Raw genomic sequence first — 27356 nt, 5'->3', positions numbered from 1 at the left:
AAATAATGTGTGGATTTCTGAGGCTACCTGGCTGTTCTTTGCCTGGACCTAGAAAAGGCTAGATAGCTAGGTGCATCCCTTCACTGTGCCATACAAGCATAGTGATTTCTTTGTACTGGGCCTTGACAACATCGGATGAAAGAAAGAAGGAAGGAGAGGGAAAAAAAGATCTGGAGTTTTGTAAGTGCTTTTCTGAAACTGGCCAGAAGCCATATGTGAATTGTGGTGCCTGGATGATATGCAGCTAAAGAAAGTCTGGTAACACGCTCCTCACCAGACCTGCCCCTGCTTCCATTGTCAGGACAGCATTGATCTTCTTACATTCAGATACTTGCTTGCCTGTGTGTTGGCACAAAGCCCTGCACTACACAACCACATCTGCATGAAGCACCAACCTGCTGATGATCCTGAAGAGGAGCTGCCTCATTTTCCAAGATCTAATGATCCTGGCTCTGCATCTCAAGGGATAATAACAAAATCCACTATCAAACCCAAAGCACAAAGCTGCAGCTCTGAACCCACACAGCTCTTGCATTTATTCACTGTGTCCAGCCACAGGAGAGCATGGACTTATGCCTGATGTATCCTGTGACTTCAGGATATCTGAAATACACAGTCTCTGGGTTGTACATTTATTAATTCTAGCTGTTCCCTCAGAAAGAAAAATAATAAAAAAAGAAGAAGCAGTGCAAAGCTTATGATGCTACACATTAATATTGCTGGCTAGACTGTGCTGCTGATCCCAACTACCCTCCCCCCACCGCCCCAGTATGTACTTTAAAAATGTGTTCCAATTTAAATGCTCTCAGTTGTCTGCCTTGAAAGATGAAATAATACTACTACTGTATTTTACTTTTCCCCATCCCAGAAAACACCAAATCCTACACCTGGCAACCTGGTTTAACCACACTTGCTTTAGTGTGGTTAAACTTATGCAGCCTTCTCACATGCAACTATAAAAAGGAATGAAGGTAACAGTCAAAATTTGCATTATTATTCTTAGAAGAAGGAAAAGAGAGACTTGTACCTGAGAAGTGTCCTGTAGCAAGGAGAAGTGTTTTGCAACTTCTGGTGCTTTTTATTTCCAGGCTCCACCTGTACACTGTGACAAGAACCAAGAGAAACGAAACTGATTATATAATGAGCCTGGTTTCGTTTCTTGATAGTCCTGAGAATAGCAATGCAAGGCTTTTTGTGGGGTTTTTTTGTGGTTTTTTTTTTTAATTCCTTATATAGCAGCAACTTCCCTTCTCTTGTTTTGCAGAGAGCAGGAATTCCCCATGAGTACAGTTGGTTGACTCAGGGCTTAGCTGTACTGCATGGCAGGGTAACAGCGGCAAATGGCAAAGGTACTTGGACATTATACCCATAAGTAACAACCTCCCTTTTCTCCCTCAAAAAGTCATCTCACCGAGTCAGCTCACTCACATCTGGGGCGAAACCAGCTGGGTTAAACAGAAACCAGGCAACTTGCTGTGCTGCCTTCACACCAGGACTACCTGCTGGAGATGCTGGCCCACGTGCCATCCAGGGGAACCTTTCAGCCTCCTCATCCCTTCATGCAAAAAGCAAGTGGGTGCAGGTCTCCTCCACAGCAGAAGGAATATTTTTCCATCTCACAGGGACACTTTCTAGGCCAGCCAGTGTGACAGGCTGTGCCTCTGCTCACCTTGGCTGCACCTTGGTTGTCAGAGTGTAAGAGAGGCACCCATAAACACACAGGAGCTTACTAGGAATTAATATTTATTCCAATCAACACTGTTTAGTACTCCAATAAATAAAAAACAATACCACAGATTTGGATGTTGGTTGGAAATATTGATAATACTACCGTATAACTACTTAAGAATTCCAAGGGTTTTTTTGACTAGTCTTGTAATTGATAGTAATAATAATAATCCCACACCTGCACATTCACTCAGAAAAAGGGAAAATCTCCCCCTCAGGTACCTGGAATAATTTGCCCAATAGTGGCAAGGCTCTCAAAGATATATCTAGAAGAATTATCACTCGCCAAAGATGAGGTCACTCAATCCCAACGTCTCCTCAGGTAGTGTCCCGACCTAAGGCGTAGGCTTCCTCACAGACCTGCTGCTCCAAGGGAAATCCCAAGCTGGGCTTCCCAGCAGGGACTCTGTTTTGATGAACTAAGTCAGATCTGACCTGTGGCCATTCATTTGTTCATCTGTCTGGGCCACACACACACCTCCCCGCCCCCCCACCGGGCTCAACTCCTACCCTTTCACTCCATTGATTTTACACCCCTCCCTCGGAGTGTGCCTTTTATAGATCTCAGCACCTTTTAATCCCTTTTCCAATATACACCCAGACAACCTCTCCTGAACCTTGACCCCTTAGTTTGTGTTGATCCTTAATAAACCGATTAATTCGTAAACTAAACATTGGTCTCAGTAACAATTCGTCAGTGTGGTGAGAGGGTACTCTGATCTACCCTCTGAGATATGGTCCCACAGTGGCTGTTCCTCTGTGAGAGGCGAACGCCACGTGTGACCCTCGGGCTCATTCACAAACCTCTCCACACTGGGGGGGGAAGTCGCAGAAACATCCTGACAGCCGGTAGCCCCCCTGGGTACCGGCCCGTGACAGTAGGTCTTGGTATAAATTCAGGGACCACAGGAGTCAAGCCCTCCTTCTTCCTTTCTCTTCCATCCATGGCTGGCATCCAGGGAGGACTCTGTCTATCCATCACCATTGATCCGTAGGCCCGTGCACTCCAGACCCTCACAACTCTCCCCTCAGCTCCTGTCTGCTCTGCTTCTTGCTCCGGCAGCTCCAGGACATTTCAGAACTGCTCCTAGCTCAGGAGATGCTCTGGGAGTTGCTTGGGGTAGGGGAAGGCAATAGGGGTTTTGCACATTCCTGAACATATTTGTATACAATTGTACATATTTTTTTAATCATTAGTATTTAATTAAAGCTGTCTAGTGTGCTTCGGGGTGAGATGGTGTCCGGGCCGGGAATGGGCAGCTGGGGGAGGGGATCAAGAGTTTTTTTGTCACTGGTTTAATTGCTGATCCTGAGTTAAACTATTACAATAATTTATTGGTGCCCAAACATGAGGCTGTATTTTCAGAGAAAATATTTGTTATAATATTAATCTCCGTGATTCTGTGATTCACAGAAAATATTCATTTCACAGAATAGCCATGTTTGAAAAGGACCTCTGAGATCACTGAGTCCAACCAGCATCACAAAAAACCGCAAAACAAAATAAATAAAAACCACCATCACACAACAGACCACCCCTCCCCCCCCAAAAAAAACCACAAAACAAAACAAACAAACACACACTCCACCAAATAACACCCACTCAGCCACTAGAGCATGACCTGACGTGCCACATCTACACATTTCTTGAATACCTCCAAGGGTGGTGACTCAACCACCTCCCTGGGCAGGCTGTTCCAGTGCCTGAGCACTCTTTCAGTAAAGACAGTCTTCCAAATTTCCAATCTAAACCTCCCCTGCTGCAACTTCAGGCCATTTCCACTTGTCCTGTCATTATTCACTCAGGAGAAGAGACCAACACCCACCTCCCTACAACCATCTTTCAGGTAGCTGTAGAGGGCAGTGAAGTCTCCCCTCAGCTTCCTCCAAACGAAACATCCCTATTGCCTCAGCCTCTCCTCATATGACTTGGTTTCTAGACCCTTCACTAGCTTGGTAGTTCATGCTCCAGCACCTCAGTGTAGTAGTAATACCTCCCTGTAGTGAGGGACCCAGAACTGAACACAGTACTCGAGGTGCAGCCTCACCAGTGACGAGTACAGGGGCATGATCATCACTCGCTGGCCATGCTATTCCTGATGCAGACCAGGATGCTGTTGGCCTTCTTGGCCATCTGGGCACACTGCTGGCTTAACCAGCACTCCCAGGTCCTTCTCTGCTGGACAGCTTTCCAGCCACTCTTCCACAAGCCAGTAGTTTTTTCTGGGGTTGTTGTGACCAAAATGCAGGACCTGGCACTTGGCCTTATTGAACCTCATGCAACTGGCCTTGGCCCATCTATTGAGCCTGTCCAGGTCCCTCTGCAGAGCCTTCCTACCCTCTAGCAGATCAACACTCCCACCCAATTTGGTGTCCTCTGCAAACTTACTGAGGGTGCATTCCATCCCCTCATCCAGATCACTGATATAGATACTGAACAAGACTGGCCCCAAAACTGAGCCCTGACAGACACCACTGGTGACAGATTTGATCCCATTTACCCTAACTCTCTGGGCCCGACCATCCAGCCAGTTTTTTACCCAGTGAAAAGTACACTTACCTATGCCATGATTCGCCAGCTTTTCCAGAAGAATGCTGTGGGAGATAGTGTCAAAGACCTTACCAAGGTCCAGGCAGACAATGTCCACAGCTTTTCCCTCATCCAGAAAGTGGGTCAAATGGTCATAGAAAGAGACCTTGCATCCCTGCTGAGCTGTCCTGCAAGCAAAATTGTGGGAAATTACATAATAGAAAATCCTTAAGTCCTTGTTTTTAATATAGTACTACAGAAGTGTTAAGATACTTATTTTTGTCCATGAGCTTGTTTGCCAAAGGAGGGGAGGAGCTGGGCACACTGTGTGCTGCTGGGCTGGGCTCCCATCTCAGGGAAATCTTACCCTTTGATCCAGAACAGGAGAGGTGTAGGCAGCAGCAGGGGAATTTTCCTTCACTTCTTTGTTGAAGTACTCCAGGTGTTTGGGGACTGCAGCCTTCCAGAATGATATTTTTTTGCATGAAAGTCCCACTAGCTCTCAGCTCTTCCTCCAGAGATGTTTCTCAGCAGCATCAGTTGGAGAGCCATGTGGACATGGGTTTGTGACAGGGAAGCCCATCCGGACCTGAATTTTTTGTGCTGCTGGTCCATTTGTCTGAAATGACATGAAACTGGGCTCCAGGACTCTAGAGAAGAGGAATGAAAAAGCTGTCACAGTTTGTTCATGTGAGCCATGGGAAGTGGGACTGTCAGTAATGCAGAAGTGATACTAAAGAAGCTGCTGGGTGTGTGCAGAGGTGCCCTCAGGCCAACACTGTAGTCACTGATGTGAACAGGGATGTGTGGAGTTTTTGAGCTGCAGACACTTTACGTGTCTCTAGTGTATATGTGCAGAAGAAGCTCTGAGTCTACAGAACTTTTTAGCTGATGAAATTACTGTGCATGCCTGTCTGAGCTTTTGCAAACCAGTACAGCTTGATAGTACTTGATATAAAAAGCTACCTCACAGGGTAACTAAAAACAGACACTCAGGAGGAAGTCCCCATTCAGCATAGGTATTACCCCTGAAAGAGGTCCCTTCTATTCCTGTGACAGCAAGCCTTTCAACATGGTCAAGAAGATTAATAGATCAGCCCTGACTTTAGATCAGATGTGAACAGTGCCCAGAGAAGTGGCTGTCAGAAAAAGCCCTGCTGTCTAACCCTTTTCTGCCCCAGCTGGAGGCACCTGCTGCTTCCACACATCTGAGCCATTACCTCTTTGCACTGCACATTAAATATCCCGATCTATGATTAGGGATATCTATATGATATACTGGAGTGTCCCTGAGAGTAAGTGCCAGTTATATGATGCTCTACTGCTACAGAATTAAAATTTTGTATTGGGCTGTAACAGCTGTTTGCCAAACAATCCCTTCTCAGCCAACACTGTGTACTGTGGTGGCAGTCCAGTACATAGGGAGACTAGCTACCGAAAGCAGCAGTTAAGCTCCTGTTTTTAACAACAGGGCATATTCTTTTCTTTTTAATATCAGAAAGCAGAAATTACCTTGGGCAGTGAATGAGAGGGAAAGACCCTGGCCCTGTATTGATCTCACAAACAGCTTGAGAGGCCTCAGAGCAGAAGGCCTGGCTTTGCCAGCAATTGCAGACTGGAGATGGTTGTTGGGCAAAAGCCCAATCCTAAAAGCACTGTGTTGCTTTTCCTAGAGACTGCAGGAAGAGTTCACTTTATCAGCTTTCCACCCGGCATCTCCTGCAGTAGCAAGGCATGCAGAGGCAGCACTGTTTTGCCCCAGGGTGCATATAGCTTCGGCTCCATATCTTCTGACTTGCTTTCAAAGCAAACCTCGGGGCTGTGCCCAGCTACAGCACATTGCCTCACGACACAGGAGGGACTCGGTACATCCAAACTGGAATGCTTTTGGATAGCAGCAAGCCAGCAGATGTGCACCAAGAGTGCACCTAATGCACCTCAGTCACTCTTGGATGCACAGTCCTGAGAGCAAACAGAATGTCATCTGTATCAACCTCCTCCTCCCCCAGGAGCTGTGTACAGCAAGGCCATAGAAGCCTTGGCTGGGAGTATTTTGCCCCACAGATCTGTTTCTCTGTTGATTCATGCTGAGGGAGCAAGACATGGCCTAAGCGAGCTGGCAGAGAATGAGGGTAGGACCTGCAATCCCAGGGACAGGCAAACCCAAGTTGGGGGTCTCAGCTGTACCAGCCTGTGGGCAGCTTTGCCCCACAGCCCTGTCTGTCACACTGGGCTAACAGTTTGTAAAACATGCTTACTCATGCACATATATGATGATAAAGAGCACTGTGCATTTTAAGTGAAGGGGATTAAAAGCCTGATCAGAAAACTCTCTGTGAGGAGAAAAGAGTTACCACAATAAATGTTACCTTCCTTGGTCTTTAGTACTGGACAACTGCAGAGCAATTTTGGGTTGTGTCTTCGGTTGTAAAAGAGGAGTCCTGTGGCAGAGGCCTACAAAGGGGAGGCAAACATTTGGTTTTCATTCTTTCTCTACAAGGGGGTTGTTGTTTTTTTTGGGTTTTTTTTTGTGCTTTGTGACATCAGCTACATTGGCTAAGAGAGCAAGAGCTTACTTCCCATTTTTATTTCCTTTTTCTAGCTTATTTGAACAAATACCCCTGTATATACACTGAGTATTGGGCCTCCTGTCTCTAGGATTTAATAACTGCTAGGGGAAAATTATTTAGCCAAGCATGATAAGCCACTGAAATTAGGTTCCCCACCTCTCAGATGCCTGTGATGGTGAGGTGGGAGGTGGGACACTAGCTGCAAGATGCTGAACCCCGACAGAGCTGAAAAGGGCTGGGAAGCTGGCATATTTCTAAGAGTAAAAGTTAAAGTGTCCTAGTCTTTGAAAAGCTCTTCTGTGTGTGGGGAACGGTCCCTGCAGCAGCACTGAACAGAGCTCCAATTTGTTCCCCAGAGAAGGGAGGAAAGCGAGCAAATGAGGGCTGCAAGGTCAGCGTGGAGAAAGACTGCTGCGTGCCATCATCTCTGAGTAGAGAGAAACAACTTAATTCTGTAGACAGGGCTGTTATTCTGGGAACTAGGAGACTTTGATTAGGATTGAGTGAAAGGATTTCTTCTTCTGAACATAGGCTTGGGTTTTGTAGCCCCAGAAGGCTCTTATTTAGGACTCGCTCTGTACCTTTTCTGTCTTGACTCCATTTAACCTCTCAAAATGTTATTACCTTTGCCTCCCTTACTGGGGAAAGAAGGAGCAGGAGAGATTGTTTTCTTGCTTATACTATCCCAGAAATTGTGCCATTGTCAGGTGAAAGCCTCTGATCACTGAGAGGGTCCCAAACAGGTATGCCCACATGTGACAGAACAAGCAGGAAGCCTGGCTGCCCTCACAGACAACAGCAGTTTGTGCTGAAATTCATCTCTGGGCACACATGGGCCAAGCCACAAGGCCTGCCCATTTCAGCAGCAGTCTGCTCTCTCTTCCTCCAACCACTTCTCTGTCTCCTGCTCAGTGAAGTTAGTTTTCCTCAACATTGCTTCCACATTGCTGCTTGAAAAAACCCTAGAGAGCAATTAGCTCATTCTTGGATCTGTGAGGTTTAGTTTTATGTGGGACTTTGTAAGTCCATTTTCTGTTCCTAAATGGTCCATACATTGGAAAATGTTGCAAATCCCCCTGGCGGTACCGGATATCCTTGTGGAACAAAAAACCTTGGACAGAGAAGATTACAGACAATCCCACCATGTGGTGCATTTGGGAGAGTAAGGAAGGGTCTAGACTGCTATAGCTAGGAAACTGACAAGGATGGCATCTGGGCTGCCAGAATTACCCTCAGAGTCTCATTGTCATTACTTTCTCCCGGAAAGGGGAGGATGGTGAGGAGTGTGAGGAGTGAAGGGGTTCCCAAACAGCCTCTTAATGGCACTTGCCATGTAATGCCTCCACATCTGAACATGGAGAAGATGCATACTCAGGGCATGCATATGCATCAGTGATCCTGAGATCATTGCAAATAAGTAAATTAAATAGACACAGACAGCCAGCATAAAATAAAGTGCTTCTGACTCTGTAAAAAATCAGTTTATATGGCTCCAGCTGTGAAGGGAGGCAAATACCTCCAGGGCCATTTTGTACATCCTCATGTTCAGCTCCTACAGATTATCATGGAATGGTTCAGGTTGGAAGGGACCTTAGTTCCAACCCCCCTGCATGGGTAGGGGCACCTCCCACTAGACCAGGTTGCTTAAAGCCCCATCCAACCTGGCCTTCAACACTTCCAGGGAAGGGCCAGCAATGACTTCCCATTTTTTTTTTTGTTTGTTTCCTTCTCATCCCTCTTCTGTTTTACGTTCACTAACCCATATTTACACTTTTTTCTTTCTTTATTGGCCTGCAGCTCCAGGTTACACCTGAATTTACCATATACAGTGCCATTTACACATTAGATACTATTTCTTTGTTCTCTTTGCTTCCTCTAAAACCAGTTCTGTCCTGCTCCGGGTCTGCAGGTTGGTGGGGTTTTTAATTTTTTTTTTTAACTGACTGACAGGGAGTTGGCTGGGGAACATGCCCGTTTGCCACCTCTGCAATGGAGCTGAGGAAGCTCAGTGGAGGGTACAGCTAGTGGTGGTAGTGATTATAAACAGTGGGATCCTCATTAAATTTGTTAAAATCTCAACTATTTGTGAGTAACCTGGAAAAAAAAAAAAAAATTTAAATCAGAGCACAGTGAAATGTGTGAAGAGCTTTTATATCACTATACCATTCCCTGCAGCAGAGGAAAATCAGGGCTAAAACTTGTACCAGTTGGGGCAGCAGTGCTTCAATGGGCTTAATTGCTTTTCCAGGTGGAGTAATATTAGGACTGGCATATTTCTAATTGTTCTTTTTAAAAAAATAAATAAATGACAAAGCATAATTATTAGCATCAAAAGAAATCAAGAGGAAAAGACTGAAATTATGACCAATCAACAATTCATATGGGGAGACATCATTTATTGCCAGGACAATGCTTACCAAGAACTAGTAAAATAAATTAAGGAAAAGCCTCTTATTTTTTGTGCTCTCAAAAAACATGCTTCTCAAGGACTGATCGTAGCAGGGTGCTCCATCTCTCAATATGCCTGCCTCAGTTTCCCTCTATGATTCAACTGCTTTTTGTCCCAGGCCTGGAGTGGAAAGATTCCCATGAGAAAGGCAACGGCCTAGCAAACTCTGAGTTGGCAACAACCTTGAAAGGTACAAACAGAGGCCAAGTTGATGGTCATAACACCAGCTGCTCTCCGGTGTTGAAGAACACGGAGCCCAGCCCAGCCACAACCAGGCCCAGAACAGAGATAAAGTAAGAACAAATAGATAAACAGAAGAGTCTGCTTGGGCCTTCATGTTTTTTTCTACTATTTTCCTTTTAGTCTCCAATGAGAGATGTTGGAGACATAGTTAAATGATTAAATGACAGCACTCAAAGCACTTTATTCTGTAAAAGCCTGGTCCCATCTCTGATCGAGGGGACTTCCAAGACACTTTCCCATGAGGTTGCTGGGACCTCCTCCTCTCCAGCAGGGACATCTGCCAGAGAGACTAATTCTTGAGAATTATGATCCATCCAGGGACACCCAGCTGTGCCCAGGCAAGGGTGAGAGATATTAACTCTTTCATTGCCTTTATTAGCAAACTTAATGTTGAGTAATTTTCAACATTAAGATTATAGATAATTCATGTTCAAATTAGTATAAAACTTGATAATAATTAAGTTGCTAGCATTTACATGGTTAACCTTTATTGTTTGATGTAGCTAGAAGTAGTAAACTTAATTGTTAAGATGTCTTCTGCATTCAAACTTCAACTTCTGTTCTGATCTCCCAGTTTTCCTACAATTTGACTGTGTTTGTGCCTTCTGCTTTAGGGAGTTAAGACTCCAACATTATATGCAATGGATCTTCATCTGCGCATATACATCTTGTCTGCCATCCCGTCCCATTCGCAACAGGCACCAAGCTACAACACAGGAAGTTCCACCTCACCATGAGGAAAAACTTCTTTACTGTGAGGGTGACAAAGCACTGGAACAGGCTGCCCAGAGAGGTTGTGGAGTCTCCTTCTCTGGAGACTTTCAAGACCTGTCTGCTTTCCTGTCCCACGTGTGGGCAGGCTGCAGGATACCTTAACTCTTCACCTCCCAATCTTCAGAAACTTCTTTCACTTCTACAGAACCCAGCTGCTTAGAAAGGTGTGGAGCATCTCTGTGCCAAACTGTATTTTCAGTCACCAAATTAATTAATTGAGCCAATGGCTCATAATGGGACATGTTCAAAAAGTGACCTACAGATGAAAAATCACCCGCAGGTCCCCCAAACTACCTTCTCCAATTAAACATGCATGCTCAGAGCTTTCAGGAAGAATTTGGGCAATGCTAGGTTGCTCAGTGCTGATTTACAAATTACTGTCACTTTATCACGCCCTGAATTTTAACCCTCAGTCCCTCAGTTTTAAAGCACATACCAACCCTATGCTGAAGAAGTAATGAAGATAGACTACAATTATTTCATTTTATGGAATTTTGAAAGGTTCTTGTAAATGACTGCTACAAATAACTGGAAACCCTGTTAAAACAATGGGATAACAGATGGGAAAGTGGTTTTCTGTAAAGTGTTGCAGAGTCGAAGACCATTTACAAGAAGCAATTACAAAAAACATCCCCAAGCATCCAAGATCCTTTAAAAGGGTTGCTGAGGTGGAAAACCATTTTCAGTTGTGGATTTTTTTGCTTTAATGAAAACAAAATTTTTACAGTACAATCTTAATGCAAGGTTTTCCTATACATATCTAATATGCACGTTGCTTTTGGCTCCTTCATCCTGGCTCAAACCAGGACAGTTCCTGCAGCCCAGACTTTTACCAAGACTGCTGGGTGAAGTGGTCCAAACAATGCCTTCAGGAGGAAGGTGGGAGCCTGTTTCATGTGAAGACATGCGTATGCTCAGTCTGGGCACTTGCTGAGAGGTCCTTGCCTGCAAGGACGTACTAGGGGCCAGAAAATACGGGTGGCATCCCAGGGTGCTGGAATACCTCTCTAAGGTCAGAAGCATGGCCTTGAGGCTGAGATGCAGAAGGCAGAGAGGGGTAAATGTAACAGTAAGCCATTTTTCCTCCACTTCCCAAGGTGAGATGAGCACAGCTCAGACACAGCTGAAGATCAAACATCTGGAGACCCAAAGCCAAAGCACTGCACCCAGGCACAGTGTATACCACAGAGATGTAGCCACTAGTCATGTCCTGCTACATGTCCTGATGAACTGCACCAACCTAATTTTGTGTGTGTGTTGCATGGCTTTTATCAAGCCCAGCATCAGCATGGCACAACCTTACCAAGCTCAGAGGAGTTATTTCCTGATGCTCATCAGTACTCATGAGATCTGAAGCAGGTTTGGTATTGGATTACTAGTGGAAAGTTTGTATTTGAAGGGGAGAATCTACATTTTCTATGCTGCTGAGAATTGCCCCTGCAAAGAAAGACAACAACAACAACAAAACAACAAATAAACAAAACAACAAAAAAACTGAACAAAAAACCCCAAAGCACAAAAACAACCAGCAGAGAAGTGAAATAAATACTTAAAAGTCCCAGGAAATTAGGAATTTCTGTCGCTCAACCATTATTAAAATGACTCATCTTAATCCCCTGAATTCTAGTCATCACACAGTATTTCACTTGCAGCTAAGAAGAGATCAGAGATATGACACTCATTTATTACTTCCCACCAGGCACTATGTGTAAGGAAAGTCATCAGCTTCTCTTTGCTCTTCTGAGTGGACTGCAGTCAGTGGCAGTTTTGCTTTAAGCACAGACTACCTGTGAAAGGGCATCTTTCACTGAAGAACTTTTCCTTTATTGTATTTTTCTTTTAAATATAGTGGAAACTTCCCACTTTGAGGAAGATGACAATACATAAAGAACCTAAAGAAACAGTTAACACTGAGAAACTGGAAATGTTACCTATTATTTAATCAGTATACCCTACTGTTGACATCAAATTGGGCTGCTAGGGATATAGGGATTTTTAAGAGACATGTCAAGACCCTGAAATGCTTTTCATTCTCTTAAATGGAAAAATAAAAAAGGGCTTCTGTCCCAGTACTTTATTCTTTATGGGATTAGTTGTGTCATGCTCATGCTGGAGGGAAAACTGGGACTGGTGATAGCTTCTATCTAAATGGCTTCTATCTAAAATATCTACCTAAGTGGTCAGGGGATATGAGGGACCTACTCAAACACTCCTTGTAAGAAACATGGATTGGTAGGCTGGTGCTGGTGCCAATATTTGAAATTTGCTACTGGCAACGCACAGAAAAGGAAGGTCTGACAAACTAGAGACCAAGCTGCTGGCAAGTGAAAGGCAGTGTGGCCTCCACCCTTGTCTGTGGCTTCCAGTGCCTGTCCAGGACAGGTAACCACAAAGTAGAAAACTTCAACAAGCAGATGCAGAGGATCTGGAAAGACACTGCTGCCACCTGCTGCTGTGCCATTTTGCTTTTAAACACATAAACCCAAGCCCTGAGTAATGCTACTGCCTAAACCTCATGTTTTCCCATTGGATTTGCCTACTTTGGTTAGGAAAAGATTAATTGCTCTGCAGGTTTTAACCTCATTTCCTGGTGGTGATCCTGCATGTTATACTAACCACGCAGAAGTATTTCACAAGGCATGGTGCACACCACCTACCTGTGCTGAAGGCCACAGCACCCACTTGGCCCAGGAGAGCGCAGCAAATCGCTTCTTACCCGCTGCTTATGGTTGACAGTGTCATCTGGCATGGACAACATTGACCTCCACTGCTGGAGTTTGCCTGTGGTGTAGAGCACAGGACAGACAACTTAAGGATCGGGATAAGGGATCCTACATCCTATGGCCTTGTCCCCAGATAAAATTAAATGTTTAATTTTCTGGTGTTGTGATTATTTTTAAATCCAATTATATTTCATGTTTTCCCATATTAATTTTTCAGAATTATGGTTGCATGAAAAAGCTTTTAAATCCTCCTTAGAAGACAGTTGGTTTAAAAGTGCTCAGTTTCTGTGTAAGGTCAAAATCCCACTTTCAAACCAACAATCTGTAAGATAGCTTCTATTCTGAAACGTGATTGAAAAAGCGACACCTTTTTTTGCTCAAGTGGCCATTTTTCCATAATTTCTTGACGTCAGAGAGACATCAAAGTACTTGAGGCTACCCTGCCTACCAGATTTAAACACTGTGGCATGATACCTATTCAGCACTGCAGATTATTAACACTCTTGTCTAGACAACTCAGCTGCATTTCTGAAAAAGTGAAACCACCACAGAGTTCAAGAACGTTTTGCCAGGATTTATGCTGTGAAAGGTTCTCGGTAGTTTGGTCTGTGATTCAGATTATGGGTATGCACCTTGTACTGTTGACTTGTACTGTTTGTAAAGAACAGAGGACATGAAAAGGGCATGAAGAACAGAGTAAATGTAAAGAATGTAAACAATGGAGTACTTGAAGAGAATGGAGTAATTGGAGTACTTGCACATTTCATGGTAACAGCTACACAGAAGCTGATGTGAAATTTAATTGTAACTGATGTAAGATCAGTTGTGGCCTAGAGTAGAAGGCAAGGGCTGTCAGACAGCACAGAGTTTGAGGACTGTCTCAGAAGGTTGCCAACTGTTGGTGCTGTAATTATGCTATTTTTATAACTCAGGCATGTAACAAAGGGTGATTGCAGTGTAAAGGAATAAATGTTCTGCCACTAACATGAACACTGCCTGAATAAATAATTGGTGACATGAAGCTGTACAGTTAAGAAAATGAACATACACCAGCCAAATGTTTAGGCATTGATCTAGATGACAGGAACGCCAAGTACAATTTGTTAGGTCACTTTATCCAAAGCACAGGACAACTTTGATAGCACTGTAACATCTATATATAGGTGTTTTTTTATATATATACACACAGATATATATGTATATAAAAAATAGAATCATCAAATACTTTAGGTTGGAAGGGACCTTAAAGACCATCTAGTTCCACTCCCCCTGCCCTGGGCAGGGACACCTCTCACTAGACCAAGTTGCTGAAAGCCCTGTCCAACCTGGCCTTGAACACTTCCAGGGAGGGGGCATCCACATCTCCTCTGGGCAACCTGTGCCAGTGTCTCACCACCCTCATAGTTAATAATTTCTTCCTATTGTCTAATCTAAATCTGTCATCTTCCAGTTTAAGGCCATTACCCCTTTTCCGATTGCCACAGGCCCTGCTAAAAAGCACATCCCCACATTTTTTCTTATAAGCCCCCTTGAAGTATTGAAAGGTTGCTATAAGGTGTCCCCAGAGCCTTCTCTTCTCCAGGCTGAACCAACCCAACTCTCTCAGCCTGTCTTCATAGGAGAGGTGCTCCAGCCCTCGGCTCATCTTGGTGGCCCCCTCTGGACTCACGCCAACAGCTCCCTGTCCTTCTTGTGTTGGGGGCTCTAGAACTGGGCACAGTACTCCAGGTGGGGGTCTCATGAGAGCAGAGGGGTAGAATCACCTCCCTTGACCTGCTGGCCATGCTTCTTTTGATGCAGCTCAGAATATGGTTGGCTTTCTGGGCTGTAAGTGCCCATTACCAGCTCACATGGAGCTTCTCATCAACCAGCATTGCCAAGTCCTGTAATACTAACAATAATGCTGTAACATCCCTTGGAAGCACACAGAAGGCACCTGGAATCCACTCCTTCAAACCTCCCAAGGAATAAGCACTGACGTATCTTCACAGAACCTGTGTCCCACCACAGGCTCAAACAGAAGGCAGATGCCTGTGGTAACTCTCCTCTCATGCTAAAACACGTGTAAGGAACAGCAGCAGATGCATAGAGTTTTCTTAGCTGTGAAGTAGCCTGCAACTGCTAGTGAGCCTTGGGTCTTTTCACAACCCAGGTAGGGCCGTGAACCTAGGGAGATTCAGATTGGAACCCCTTGCTTTCTAACCTCCTCTCAGAGAGAAGCCCAGATGTGGCTGGATCCAACCTTTGTCTCAGAGCTGGCCCTTCTATGGAGTGACTAAAATGTCATGGTCTGAGGAAATGCTTGACTGTCTGATACCCCTCAATCTTATTAAGGTGATAATAGAAAATCACCGGTCCTGGATCCAGCGTTGGGCCAGCCAACAGGGGAGAGCTGGTGTCAGTGAAGTCCCCAAAGCCCACCATTGCACGCCCTGCTTCATAGGCCTAGCTCCCATCTTTCACCAGGGTGAGCAAGAGTATTTGAGTGATAAGCCTGAGCAGCTGGGGTGGACCTCTGCCCCCTCAATCACTGTCCTTATCCCAACCATGTACATGCAGGCTGCAGGCAGGCCATCAGCACTGTCTCCATCCCCTCAGGAAGGCCTTTTGGGACGTCAATGAGAGGGATTACAATGGGGTTTTGACACCAATTCCAGCAAGTACAGGTCCCAAGGGCTGGTCCCTCACAGTCTTCCATCCAAATCCCTTTTTCAAGAAAGAGGCTAAGTTCAGTACGTGTTACAACAGTTCACATGCACTTACTATTAGTTGTGTAAAGTGTCACAGCAAAGCCGCCGACCTACGAGATTTGTAGGCTGAACAAGCAACAACCCCCCAAAAAAACCAAACCAACAAACAAAAGAATGACTTTGATGTGAAAAATCTTGAGACAGCTATTTAAGTACTCAATTTGTAACCATCTCATCAGTAGCAAGGTGATAAGGAGCAGCCATTGTGAGTGTGCCCAGAGTCAAATTGAGTTAAATTAATGTAACTGCTTTCTTTGGCAGTGTCCCTTGGCTACTGAGCAGTTCACAAACTGGTAGCAGGAAACAAGAGCTTGACGGACTCGTGGGGGACATGACACCAGGCAGCTGCTGGGAACACAGCACTGATTATAAGCAGGTAGTGGCAGAGACAAGGGTAGAGATTTGGGGCACCACTGAGGGGGCTTCAACCAGGCAACACGGAACACAAGAGCAGACTGAAGCTGCCTGTTGGCAGCCACCCTCTCAGGTCACCACTTCTGATTTTCTCCTGCCCAAAGTCTAGAGCGTGGGACACTCCTAAGTAGCTGCATAGAGTGCTGGGACTCACTAGAAGCACAGCATGTTAAGAAAGTTGCTGCTAAACAAATGTTTTAATGTTGAGAACAACATAAAGAAAGATTAAAATATGCCAGGTAGGTTCAGTCTCAGGATGAGAAATTTGATGAGGACAGTCTTCAGATACATAATAGACTGGGATAAAAAGAATAGCGATGAGTTATTCTTCAAGTAATTGCCTTGGTCCTCTAAGGTTAATTCAGTATGTTTTACTAGAATAACAGTGAAATGCTACAGAAAGCAACTTAAGCTGTGGAATCTGCCACATGGGAGGCTTTTGAACAACAAAGGGGACAAACACAAGTTAAGAAAGGTCCAGACACGCTTCATGCGCTTCAGAAAAAGGGAAAAAGAATAAAGGGCTTTAAGTTTCCTTACATGAACATGTTTGATTCTACAGTTAACATGAATAACGCTTAAGCTTCCATGAAGTCCCTACACTTTTTTAATAAGTTAAACTTACAGAATGAAAAAAATATTTAAAACATACCATGTAGATTTACAGCTTAAATTTGGTAAAATAATTCAAGTAACTTGACCTTTATGTGTTAACATTGCTATTCCATGTTGTCAACATCACCAAAATCAGCTCAACAAATATAACTGCCATTTCCATACATTTTCTGGACAGAAGTGAAGTTATTTAATAAAAAACTAACATAAAATAATTTGCTTTATTCCTAGTGATCTGATACTACAATTTAGACAAAGTTATATTTTTTATTAGTCTTTAAAAGGAACACAAAGAAAAGAGACACTAAAACCAAACAAACAAACAAAACCAAAACCTTAAAATTAGTAATGACAGTGTGTGACCTCTTTCAAAAATCCTAGTATTTTATGAATGACTTTCTAAACAGTGTAATTCTAAACCAGAGCATTTTATTTCCACGTGTCATCAAAATACCTATTTATTTTCATTTATAGTAAAACCTCACAGAGGAAAGAGAGGTTAAAAACTGTGCATATGACTTATTTTACAATTAGTGCTCAGATGCTTATTGGGTTCTGTAGTTTATTTACTAGAGTCATAGATATAAAAATATAGAATCATCTTTATTAATGAGGTATGCATTTGTTTAAATCAGATTTCTTGGGATACAGCCTTCTATCTGGATTTCAGCTGGCCAGCCACCATATCTGTTCTTCTGCATATCAGAGTGATTTATCTGTTAAAAAACAAACAAACAAAAAAAACCAACAATATTTGGTTCACCTTTTACAAACTAGTTTGTCAAACCTTATACAACAGAAGCAGGTAATGGAAAGAACTGGGCAGCTAAGTAGCACGTTGCAGTACTTGTTTGACACAATGGGTGAAGATTCTACTAGTCATAGTCTACACTAAATTGAATGCCTTTTTCCCGCAGAAGCTCTGCAATACGAAGAAGAGTGCATCAATATTCTGGGAAAAAAATAACTATGGAAGTTTTCACATGCCTTTGGAGGAAGTCAGTATCATCAAAGGAACTGGCTTCTGTAGAGTCTCTTTCATACAAATGAGCACCACTGGGCTTACAGAAAGCAGATACAAGAAGACCACAGATGTAAAAAGAAATTGGACAAGTTATTCAGAAAAGTTTTGTAATGCAAACATGGATGTATTTGCATAGCCAATGAGAGACAGCCCAATTTTCATATAAAATGTCTTTATGAAGTCCTTGGAATTTGTCCTTCCAAAAGAAAATGTGAATCTCTATATTGCATGTCAGTTGGACATTTCAAAACTGACACTTTATAGAATCACTTGTCACCTCTGAGCTTTCTCTACAGATGGTTTAGTGATGGTGTGGTAGAAGTCAGCACATGGCCCAGATCCAAGGCAAGGAATGATAATACCTTGGAGAACTTACTTGGTATGACTGAGGCTTCCTGACCAGATTACAGTAATTACAGCTAACCCATGATATCTGCACCTGAATGTTACACCCGATACACAAACAAACACAAAGTGAAAATAAAATGAACCTGACCTTTTCTTTTTGGATATCGCCTGGAAGCTTGAAGCCTTTGGCAGCTATAAAAGCCCAGCTTGACCTGAACTTCATATTCTGTATTTCTTTACTTCCCAGCTCTTCTACTAATTTTTTGGCCTCATCTTTCAACCTGGGAAAATTTAATTCATAAAACTGTTATAAATTCAGGTGAAAAATTTTGAAAAACAACATAGCTGATTCATGCTTTACATAAGAATGTCAGCAGAGGCAACAATGAGAAGTTCTAAGAGATGTCTTAGTAGCATGCAATTAAACTCACAGAGCAAAATGCTTTTTCTTCCTCCTTTCCACATTCCTAGTATTATTATGACCTGTTTGTAACTGCATAGCAGAAAGAAAAAAATATCTAAAATACTATTTGACATTTTAACCCTTCTTAAATAAGGAAAAAGGCATCATGGTTTATCAACCAAATGAGTAAGTCTTTCCCTGTATAATTATTATATAATGAAATAAAATAAAAAACCCAAAGGTTTGAAAGGATGTGAAGAATCAGGTTAAGATATAAGAAGGAATGTGAACTAGATACATTATAATTGGAGTTGTGGATACCTTCTTAATAGAAGGTGTGACCCAGAGCAGCACCCTTCATGAGGACAACTGGTCCTTCTAAACAAATATAACACTATCTATCCGTCTTTGGAAGCATCAACATACATGATACAGGCAAGCACTGAATGGACATGGAACCAAAAACTTTTAGGCAAGAAGAACAAGAGAACAACCGTGACTGTAGAGTGGAATTTACCACTTTTTTACACCCTTAAGCAACAGTGATTTTCAAGCTATTCATTGCTCTGCTTCTCAGCCTGACATCAATAAGTTGCTTACCGGGTGCTTCCATCATCATGAGTCACCATCAAAAGCAGAGACCCTTCTGGTGCATTTTTAATGAAAGTCACCATCTCTTCTGAATGGTCTGTTCAATCAGTCACACAAGAGATTGTTAATTACACTCATATCATACTCCACATACTTTCAACTTGTTTTCACTGTTTAACCTTGTCTATTCAAAACGAGACCTAATTAGGCAATTTTTCTTCTTACAGGAAGAAGTTCTAACCCTGAAAGGTGCAGAAAGCTGCTAGCTGATCTGTATTTCCCAGTAGTAAACAAATATACTTCTGAACTTCTGCAAAAGCCATTTATGCCTGAGGTAAGTGTACAGATGGTTTCTTATGTTTACCTCACACATGCAAGCAAAGCATGGAATAGCCCAAGAGGAGTAATTTCTGCTCTGTGAGCTTCCTACTACTGTGCTAACTTCAGAGCCAAGTTACACACCCCATTGTACATCCACTTTCATGAAGAGGCGGACTATTTGCAGCACTAAGCTATTTACTGGTTCTGCAATTGCCAAAAATACACAAGACACTTGTTGCCATATAAAAAAAAATGTAACAGGCACCCTGGAGACTTTACAGTCTACATACCATATATAAAATTGTAGCCCCTGGTTAGTCTCAATGGGATTTCTATTCATGCATGTAAGGTCACAAGCATTTTTACATGGTCAGAGAAGTAGCTTTCAGTGCCTCATAGTATTTTTTGTCCTTACTCATGGTAAGGAAACTGTCACTGCTCAAAGTTTGGAAAATGTGTTAAAAGCTCTTCTTAAAGTACATCATCTTTCTAGCTACACAGAAGGATGTTAAAGGGCAGATCAGCATACTCCCTATAATGATTTTACAACTAAAATAGAACAAAATATGTCAGGAATGGCATTTTGCTGAGTAAAGGATATTGATGTGGTACCTGTTTAGGTGCTTTAAGTTCCTACCAGACTGAAATAACGGGGAAAAAAAAATATTAAAAAATGACAATCTAACAATTAAAAAAAAAAAAAGGAGCAAAACAAACAAACAAACGAGACAATTATCTCAACCAACAGGAGAAATTCAGCTTTTCTGGTAAAACTTGTCACCAGATATGACCAGAGCAAACAGCTGCTTGTTTCTAGTGAATCCCCTTTGATAATACAATTTGAAAGAGCAGGATAATTATATAAATGTAAGTCTTGCCTTAATGCTGAAACACTAACAAAAAAGCTCTATCACACTCTTTTCCCTACCTCCTCTCCACATGTCAAAATATTTTGTCGATGTAGCTTTTCCTGTTTTATCTGTAATTAAAAAAAAGTTGTGTAAATGTAAGTGAAAATCATTAAATTCAACCAGGAGCATTTTCAGCTAAAGCTAGGTATCTCTAATTTTGTGTATCACTGTGCTTCTGAGTTTTCTTATGTTTAAGTTTTTAGATTGGAAGGCATATGGAGTAATATATGTTTAAGATTTGGGGAGAGTATTTTGTTTCACATAGTCTCTGTAGTCTGTATGTGACTAAAACATTAGTATTAGCTTGTTTTTTAAAGAGGGAACTCAGTTTACTGTGTACTTCCACGTTTTTATATATACATATACTATACTAGTCATAACCAAAAGAGGAAAATTGGTTAAGCATAAGGCTCTTTGAATGAGCTTAATACTATTCTGCACAGTGTTTCAGATGTGCAGGCTTTCACAGCATTTGAATCTCAGTGGACAGAAACTCAACACTTACCATTACCATATCAGAAACTGGGCATACAAACAATTCCAAAACATTTTGGTCAATATTAATAATTATTTAAGCTGCTGTTTAGATGGCTATCTACAAGACACGTACAAATTTCTAAATCCATGGCAAGTTAATTGATTTTTGTTATCCAAGACACATAGCCCTGCTACTTGAGAGGGTCTTTTCCATTTAGAGGGCGTCAGCTCATTTCTAGTGAGAAGATCTGGCAGTTCCTGACTAATTCTGGCTTATCTTTGATCCACATATGGTAAAATCATGAAGGCAAATTCTTCTAAACATAGCATTCTAAATGGCAGGTTTATCACGCTGAAGGGAAAAGGGGGCAAAAAATTGTCAGTGATAAAACAGAGTTCCAGAACTGGGCTGCTTTCTGAGCAGAGATCACCCAAAAATGAAAAGGCTGTCATGAGAACTGCAGAAATCCACAAAATTCTTTCTTTCTCTCTCTGTGTTGTTAGCTTGGGCTTCATAGTTCTGTCTTCCTTCTTACCAGTGACCATAATCCCTCAGAGAAGAAAGAGTTATCATTATGGAATAAAAGCGTGATGCCGTAAGAAACTTCTTGAGCACAGTCATTAGCTTGACCGACCTAATTAGAAAATGTAGAAATGTAGAAAATGTCGAAAATGTAATGTAGAAAATACATCTCACTACAAATTGGTTGGAGACGGTGGACAGTTTTGCCTGCAAATGTGATGAAAGTGTAGCTAAAATGAATGTTTGTATGATGCAGAAAATGGCTGTTTAAAAATGTGTAATATTATCACAGACTGAACCTGAAAGTGGAGTCTTACTGCTGGAGGTCATGGATATTTTGCCATGTTACATAAGAAGCAATTCTTTTAGCTAATAAAATACACATAATACTGCTTCTATGAACACATTTTCTATTTTCTTATACTGATTATGAATATGTTTATTTTGTTTATCCAAAAGGCTTTTTCTCTCAAACACAGATTTGTTTTTCTTACATTTAAAATGAATCAAGTTTGCCATTTTTCCCTTTCATCTACTAAGAAAACTCACATTCCCCCAAGAACCTCTGTAAATTATTGCAGTACATTAACTTTTTTTTCTCTTACTTACAATTCACAATGGCTATGTTTATACCTCTTCCAACATTACCTTTCTCTTCACTTATAAGCCTGGAATGGAAATAAATATAGTATCAGTAGAATGCATCCACCCAGAAGCTCTAATCCAAAGTTATATTTACCAATGCTAAGGCACTTTCTGATCATGTTTTCGTCAGTTATTTAACTCAAAGACTTTGTAGGAAACAATCTATGGCTTCAAAATCTTGTACATTACGTCAGTTTCCTTCAACAATCCACAATTAGTCTTTCGAAATGAGCCTGATAAAAAAAGTACTTTGTACAAATGCAGCCAGAAAGATAAGGTAGAAAAAAACAAACCACAACCAGATAAAATGTGGTTTTGTGGCAGTATCCTGTGTGGACTATATTTACATAAAGGACCATTGCAAGGTTTTGAAGTCACTGTACCAGTCCAGTTTGAAAAGCCCTAAAAGAACCTGACTCTAAGAAGGTGTTCACCATTCAACATACTCTAAACTGGCTATCTCAAACCTTGAAGACGTAAAATCGTACCTGAAACTATATGTAGAGTAATGAAGAAAATAACCAGAGATCAGGTATTTAAAAAAAAAGGGGGAGGGAGAGGAGAAAGAGTTAAATACTGTCAGATATATTCTGAAGTTCATCACCAGAACAGGAGCCCCCTGACAGGAACTTACTTGCAGCTAGAGAACCAAAATGAAACATCCTTCTTCAGATTACAAAGCACTTGCTTAGATTTAAAGCTAAACTGGTACTCACATCTCATCCTCAAAACAAATTTTAGCCAGCTTTAATTTGCCACCACCACTAAGAATCCGATAGGCATAGTTCCCAGGTAAGCAAGGAGACCAATGATCACACTTCTGCCTTTTTGGGACTGGGGCTACAACAACAAAGTTGAGAAAATATTTTCTTGTATGCTGCATAAACCGTTTCTACATGGAAAGCATCACTTAATGTCAACATGCTAAGCTCAAACATGCATAAATAACTCGATTCCGACAGTTTTCCAGTATTATGGCAACAGTATCACAAATTTGCCTGGTCTTTAAGTTATCACTGACTTTTGAACAGCTGCTGGGCTCAAGAGCTAGTTTATCTAGGGAAAATGCCCCATACAGTATGATCTGGTTAGAATCTAGAGTAATTATTTCAGGTAACAGGTAACAAGAGCTACAAGGATGAAGGATTCCTGCAAAGAGTTTGAAGTTTGTAGTTGTCATTCTCATTTCAAGCCTTTTTCACATGATAACATAGTCATAGCCTGAGAAAAATTTACATGTTAAGCCACCCAGTCAGACTGGAGGGAAAAAATAATAAGAATTTAATCACAAAGTTTGGTTAGTGATTCAACACTTTACTATAACTGGAAAATGCACATGATAGAACCTGCAGCTTTGTGCCAGCAAACAAATAATGTGTACTTACACTACTATTAAATGAATTATAGTTGCATACTGGCAAATAGACGCTGACATCGTGTTTCTTCAAAGATACTGTCTAAGGAATAGTTCAGACTCGCAGTAATTAATTAACTTTACACAGCCAACTTCATACTTATAATAGCACATACCAAATAATTTATTAGCTAACAAGCCATTTGTAAACTACCATGTAAATACACAACATTAGATATAGTACAAGGAAAAAAAAAAAAAAAGGAAATACAACTACATACCCCTCAGCACTGGTTTCTTTCCAAAGTCTCGAAGATTAGCAATAGAAGTTGTTATTGTCTCATTGGGTATAAGATAAGCAAATATGTATCCCAAGTACCAAGCAGCCAATGCTGTTAACAGCAGGCCTGCTAATTTCACAAAATCTGCCAAGAGAAAAAAAAATAAATAGAAAACTACAGAGACATAAAAATGTTTTCATAGCAACTCACAAAATCCTGTATTTTCTCTGGCATTGCTACACAAACCAGCTATTTTATTTCTGATATACTGTGTTAACTACAGCCTTCAGAGATGCAGCAGTAGAGCATTTTGTTGCATTCCTATATCTGACAACCCCTTTTGTTTCTAAAATTGATCTTCAAGCAGAAAACTCCCCCCAAGACTTCCCTCAATCCACATTCATAATGCCCGTAAGAAGCATGAGATTCAACTGTATTACACAATCACAGAATCAGCAAGGCTGGAAAAGACCTTTAAGATCATCAAGTCCAGCCTATGACCTAACACTACTACATTGGCTAGACCATGGCACTAAGTGCCATATCCAGCCTTTCCCTGAGCACATCCAGGGACGGTGCCTCCACCACTTCCTTGGAAAGTCCATTCCAATGTCTAATCACTCTCTGTGTGAGGAAGTGCTTCCTAATATCCAACCTAAACCTCCCCTTCACACTATGGAAAGAATAGGATTGACAAACTTCCTGGCTGTGAAGAAATACAAATAAATTCCATACTGGATAACTACTCTTCTGCCTCATCAGAAATGCTAACATGCATTCCTGATCTAGAAGAAATGCACTACTAATTTATGATGCTGAAAACGGGTTATCACACTGATGTTTTGATGTCATGAGATATACTGCCTGACCTGCAAAGAAACGTGTCCTTGAACATAATGGTCCATTAACCTGAAAATAAGTATTTTTTTTTTGCTCATAGCCCTTAAAATCAACTTTGAAGGAACAAGTGTTCAAAAATATCCAATACATTCACTCTGTCAACTTGCTAGAAAATGTTGTGTGTTATCTAGTCTAAATCTTCCTTACAACAGTTTACACTCAGGAAGACACTCCCTTCCTTCTTAGAATTGCCTTTTATAAATCTAAAGATTTCTGCCTTACCCTTTCTCTAGAATGAGACCAACTTGTTCATTTGTTTCCAAATCCTGTTTTGCAGGTCCAATGTCTTTTCTGTGACTACTGCCCAACCGGTCTGCATCTTTTACTGCTGAACAGACACACTAGTTCAACACTCACATTCTGGAGGTTCTGCTCCTGCTGATTCGTGACAGGAGGAAGTCTGACATTTTGTCTTAAGAGCAGAATTCATTAATGCAAGTTCCATTTCTAATCCACCATACACAACAGATATTATCCTGTAAAGTTTGCACCTGTCTAGCTACTCCCTGTCCTGTATTTCTGCATGCAGTTATTCCTGCATTCTGCCTAGCTTTAAAAACAAAAAGCCTAACCAAACGCTGTAGAAAATGCAGGCTGGTAAAACTAACACTGAGCAGTTCTATCACTTGAACTCCTCCTTCTTTATAATAGCAACAGAAGTGGCAAGTGGCCCTCTCTGACTCAGTCAACAACTGAAGCACCGCTGTGCTCCAGTCCTTAAACCTCAGTGAGGAAGAATGCAGATAATTATGAACATTGAAGGTTCTTCTATAAATAACCCCAGTTTTTCATTTCCTGATTCAGAAAAAAAAGAAAAACAGAGAGGACAGTAAACCATTTTAAGATAGTGATCTGAGCTCTTAAAATGTTCAGTGTCATTGTACTAAGGAGCCATAAATACGTGCACTTGTGTGACTGTAAGGAAGGTACTCTGAGAAACTTTCCATATTTTTACCAAAAGATTAAGATTGAGAATGAAAAATAAGGAATCTTCAGAGATACAACAAACTTTGCAATTATTACCTCAGTCTAGAAGAAATCTGCCTCATTCTACCCTTAGTAGAGGTGCAAACCTGCACTAAAAATAAAACTAAAAATTATTCCAATATTTAATTCATGCAGGGAATGTGAACACTAAGTTCACACACAAAAAAGGAAGCTGCAGGAGTAATGTGGAATGAAACTTACTTTTTCTCTTTTGAATACATAAAAACATCAGATTTATGCACAAAAATTTTTAAATGCGACCAAGTCACAAGTTTCAAAGACAAAACCCAGGAAAACTTAAGTGAAGACTACATATTTATCTAAATATTTCTGTGATTATTTTTTCAGTGTGTGTCTGTGTGCATTGTAACGATCTATGAGACCATCAGTCAGGTTTTGTTTTGCTTTTACTTTCTGTTTTGGGCTCAGCAGGTTTATTTTTACAACAATTTTGTTCTGTTTTACATCAAAACTATGGAGCAACCCTGTAGCAAAACAGGCTCAACAGCACAACATTTTGCCAAGGTAGAAGAGAAACTACAGAAGATATAATTTCTGTTATTATGTTCCATATTTTACTTAAATCACAAGCTCCTTCAGCAGTGCTGAAATATGCCTTTCAAGGTTGAAGGAATGCATTTACCAACTCTCCCGCTCAGTTTGCACTGAGTTCTCAAAACTGTCGGAAAACATTTTCAGTGTCAACCCTCTTCTGGTTTTGCTCCCTTGGATTCAGAAGGCACCGAGGGACCACACTGATCCTACCTACCAGCAGGGTCCACCCTGATCGCTTAGATTTACTGAGGTTACCTGTCCTGCAGACATACACTCTTTATTTGAATACCTGCATACACACGCACAAAACCCCAGCCAAAAGCAGCCAAGCCATAAGCTCAAGACAAACTGAAGGGAGTTAAGAGAGCTTAAGATCTGATATCCACAGCAGTTAAAGAGTCATCAAACGCAAAGCCAGGTCTACATTAACAGAAGCCAGACTGCCCTGTTGCTGACTGGAGAGGCCGTGGCTCCTCGTTCCACTGAGCACCAAGGCTGAGGGCCTTGCTGTGCTCATCAGACCGGGGGCAGAAACCTCCCCGGCTCCGTGGCTGCCACGGAGAGGCACTTGGCCAGGGGTGCTCTGCAATGCTGGGGGTGCCAGGAGGGTGAGAGGGCAGGGAGAGGAGCAGGGAGACGAGAAGCAGAGGAGCAGGGAGAGGAGCAGGCAGAGGAGCAGGGAGAGGAGAAGGCACAGGAGCAGGCAAAGCAGGGAGAGGAGCAGGAAGAGGAGCAGGGAGAAGGGCAGGGAGAGGAGCAAGGAGAGGGGCAGGCAGAGGAGCAGGCAGAGAAGCAGGCAGAGGAGGGAGAGGGGCAGGCAGAGGGGCAGACAGAGGGGCAGGCAGAGCAGGGAGAGCAGCAGACAGAGGAGCAGAGGAGCAGGCAGAGGCGCTGCGGGCGGCCCGACGGCGGCGGGAAGGGCAGGGAAGGCCGCCGAGCAGGCGATCGGCAGTCCCATCTTACAACAATTCCCAATCTCCTTTCTCCCTCAGGTGCTCGCTTGCTCCTCGGCAGCCACTGAAGCACTAAAAGTAACCACACTCCTGTTGCTAAGTTTGGTGTCTGGTTGGCTTTTTTTTCGGTGTGTGCTTAGCTTACTTAAAGTCTCCCCGCTGCCCGCACCTCGCTAACCCGCCTCCTCAGGGCACGAACAGGGGGGCAGGAATCATCTCCTGAAGACTCGACCTTTGGACTCCTCCAGCTCCCCGAGAGGGTCAGGCCCGTGCCCGGCCGGGCTCCG

At 42.2% G+C, this 27356-nt stretch overlaps 2 protein-coding genes across 2 annotated transcripts in view; both read right to left on the bottom strand.

The window, feature by feature from the left end:
* The window catches only part of LOC104391215 (interferon-induced GTP-binding protein Mx-like), a 36084-nt gene extending 20643 nt beyond the window's left edge, over positions 1 to 15441 (bottom strand). The window contains exons 1-2 of the mRNA XM_010000450.1: positions 15335 to 15441; positions 4289 to 4446 (exon numbers count right to left, since the gene is read on the bottom strand). Coding sequence (XP_009998752.1) covers positions 4289 to 4446; positions 15335 to 15441 — 265 coding nt within the window. The remainder of the gene's footprint in view (positions 1 to 4288; positions 4447 to 15334) is intronic.
* Positions 15442 to 17422: 1981 nt separating this feature from the next.
* The window catches only part of FAM3B (family with sequence similarity 3, member B), a 19940-nt gene continuing 10006 nt past the window's right edge, over positions 17423 to 27356 (bottom strand). The window contains exons 2-8 of the mRNA XM_010000449.1: positions 23675 to 23818; positions 22756 to 22879; positions 22004 to 22062; positions 20412 to 20462; positions 19172 to 19259; positions 18317 to 18449; positions 17423 to 17512 (exon numbers count right to left, since the gene is read on the bottom strand). Coding sequence (XP_009998751.1) covers positions 17423 to 17512; positions 18317 to 18449; positions 19172 to 19259; positions 20412 to 20462; positions 22004 to 22062; positions 22756 to 22879; positions 23675 to 23818 — 689 coding nt within the window. The remainder of the gene's footprint in view (positions 17513 to 18316; positions 18450 to 19171; positions 19260 to 20411; positions 20463 to 22003; positions 22063 to 22755; positions 22880 to 23674; positions 23819 to 27356) is intronic.

This window comes from Chaetura pelagica, unplaced genomic scaffold (genome assembly GCF_000747805.2).
Source record: "Chaetura pelagica isolate M959 unplaced genomic scaffold, ChaPel_1.0 scaffold244, whole genome shotgun sequence".
In the NCBI taxonomy this organism is placed as follows: domain Eukaryota; kingdom Metazoa; phylum Chordata; class Aves; order Apodiformes; family Apodidae; genus Chaetura; species Chaetura pelagica.
Note: the sequence above shows the minus strand (reverse complement) of the source record. Positions and strands in the feature narration are given on the sequence as shown.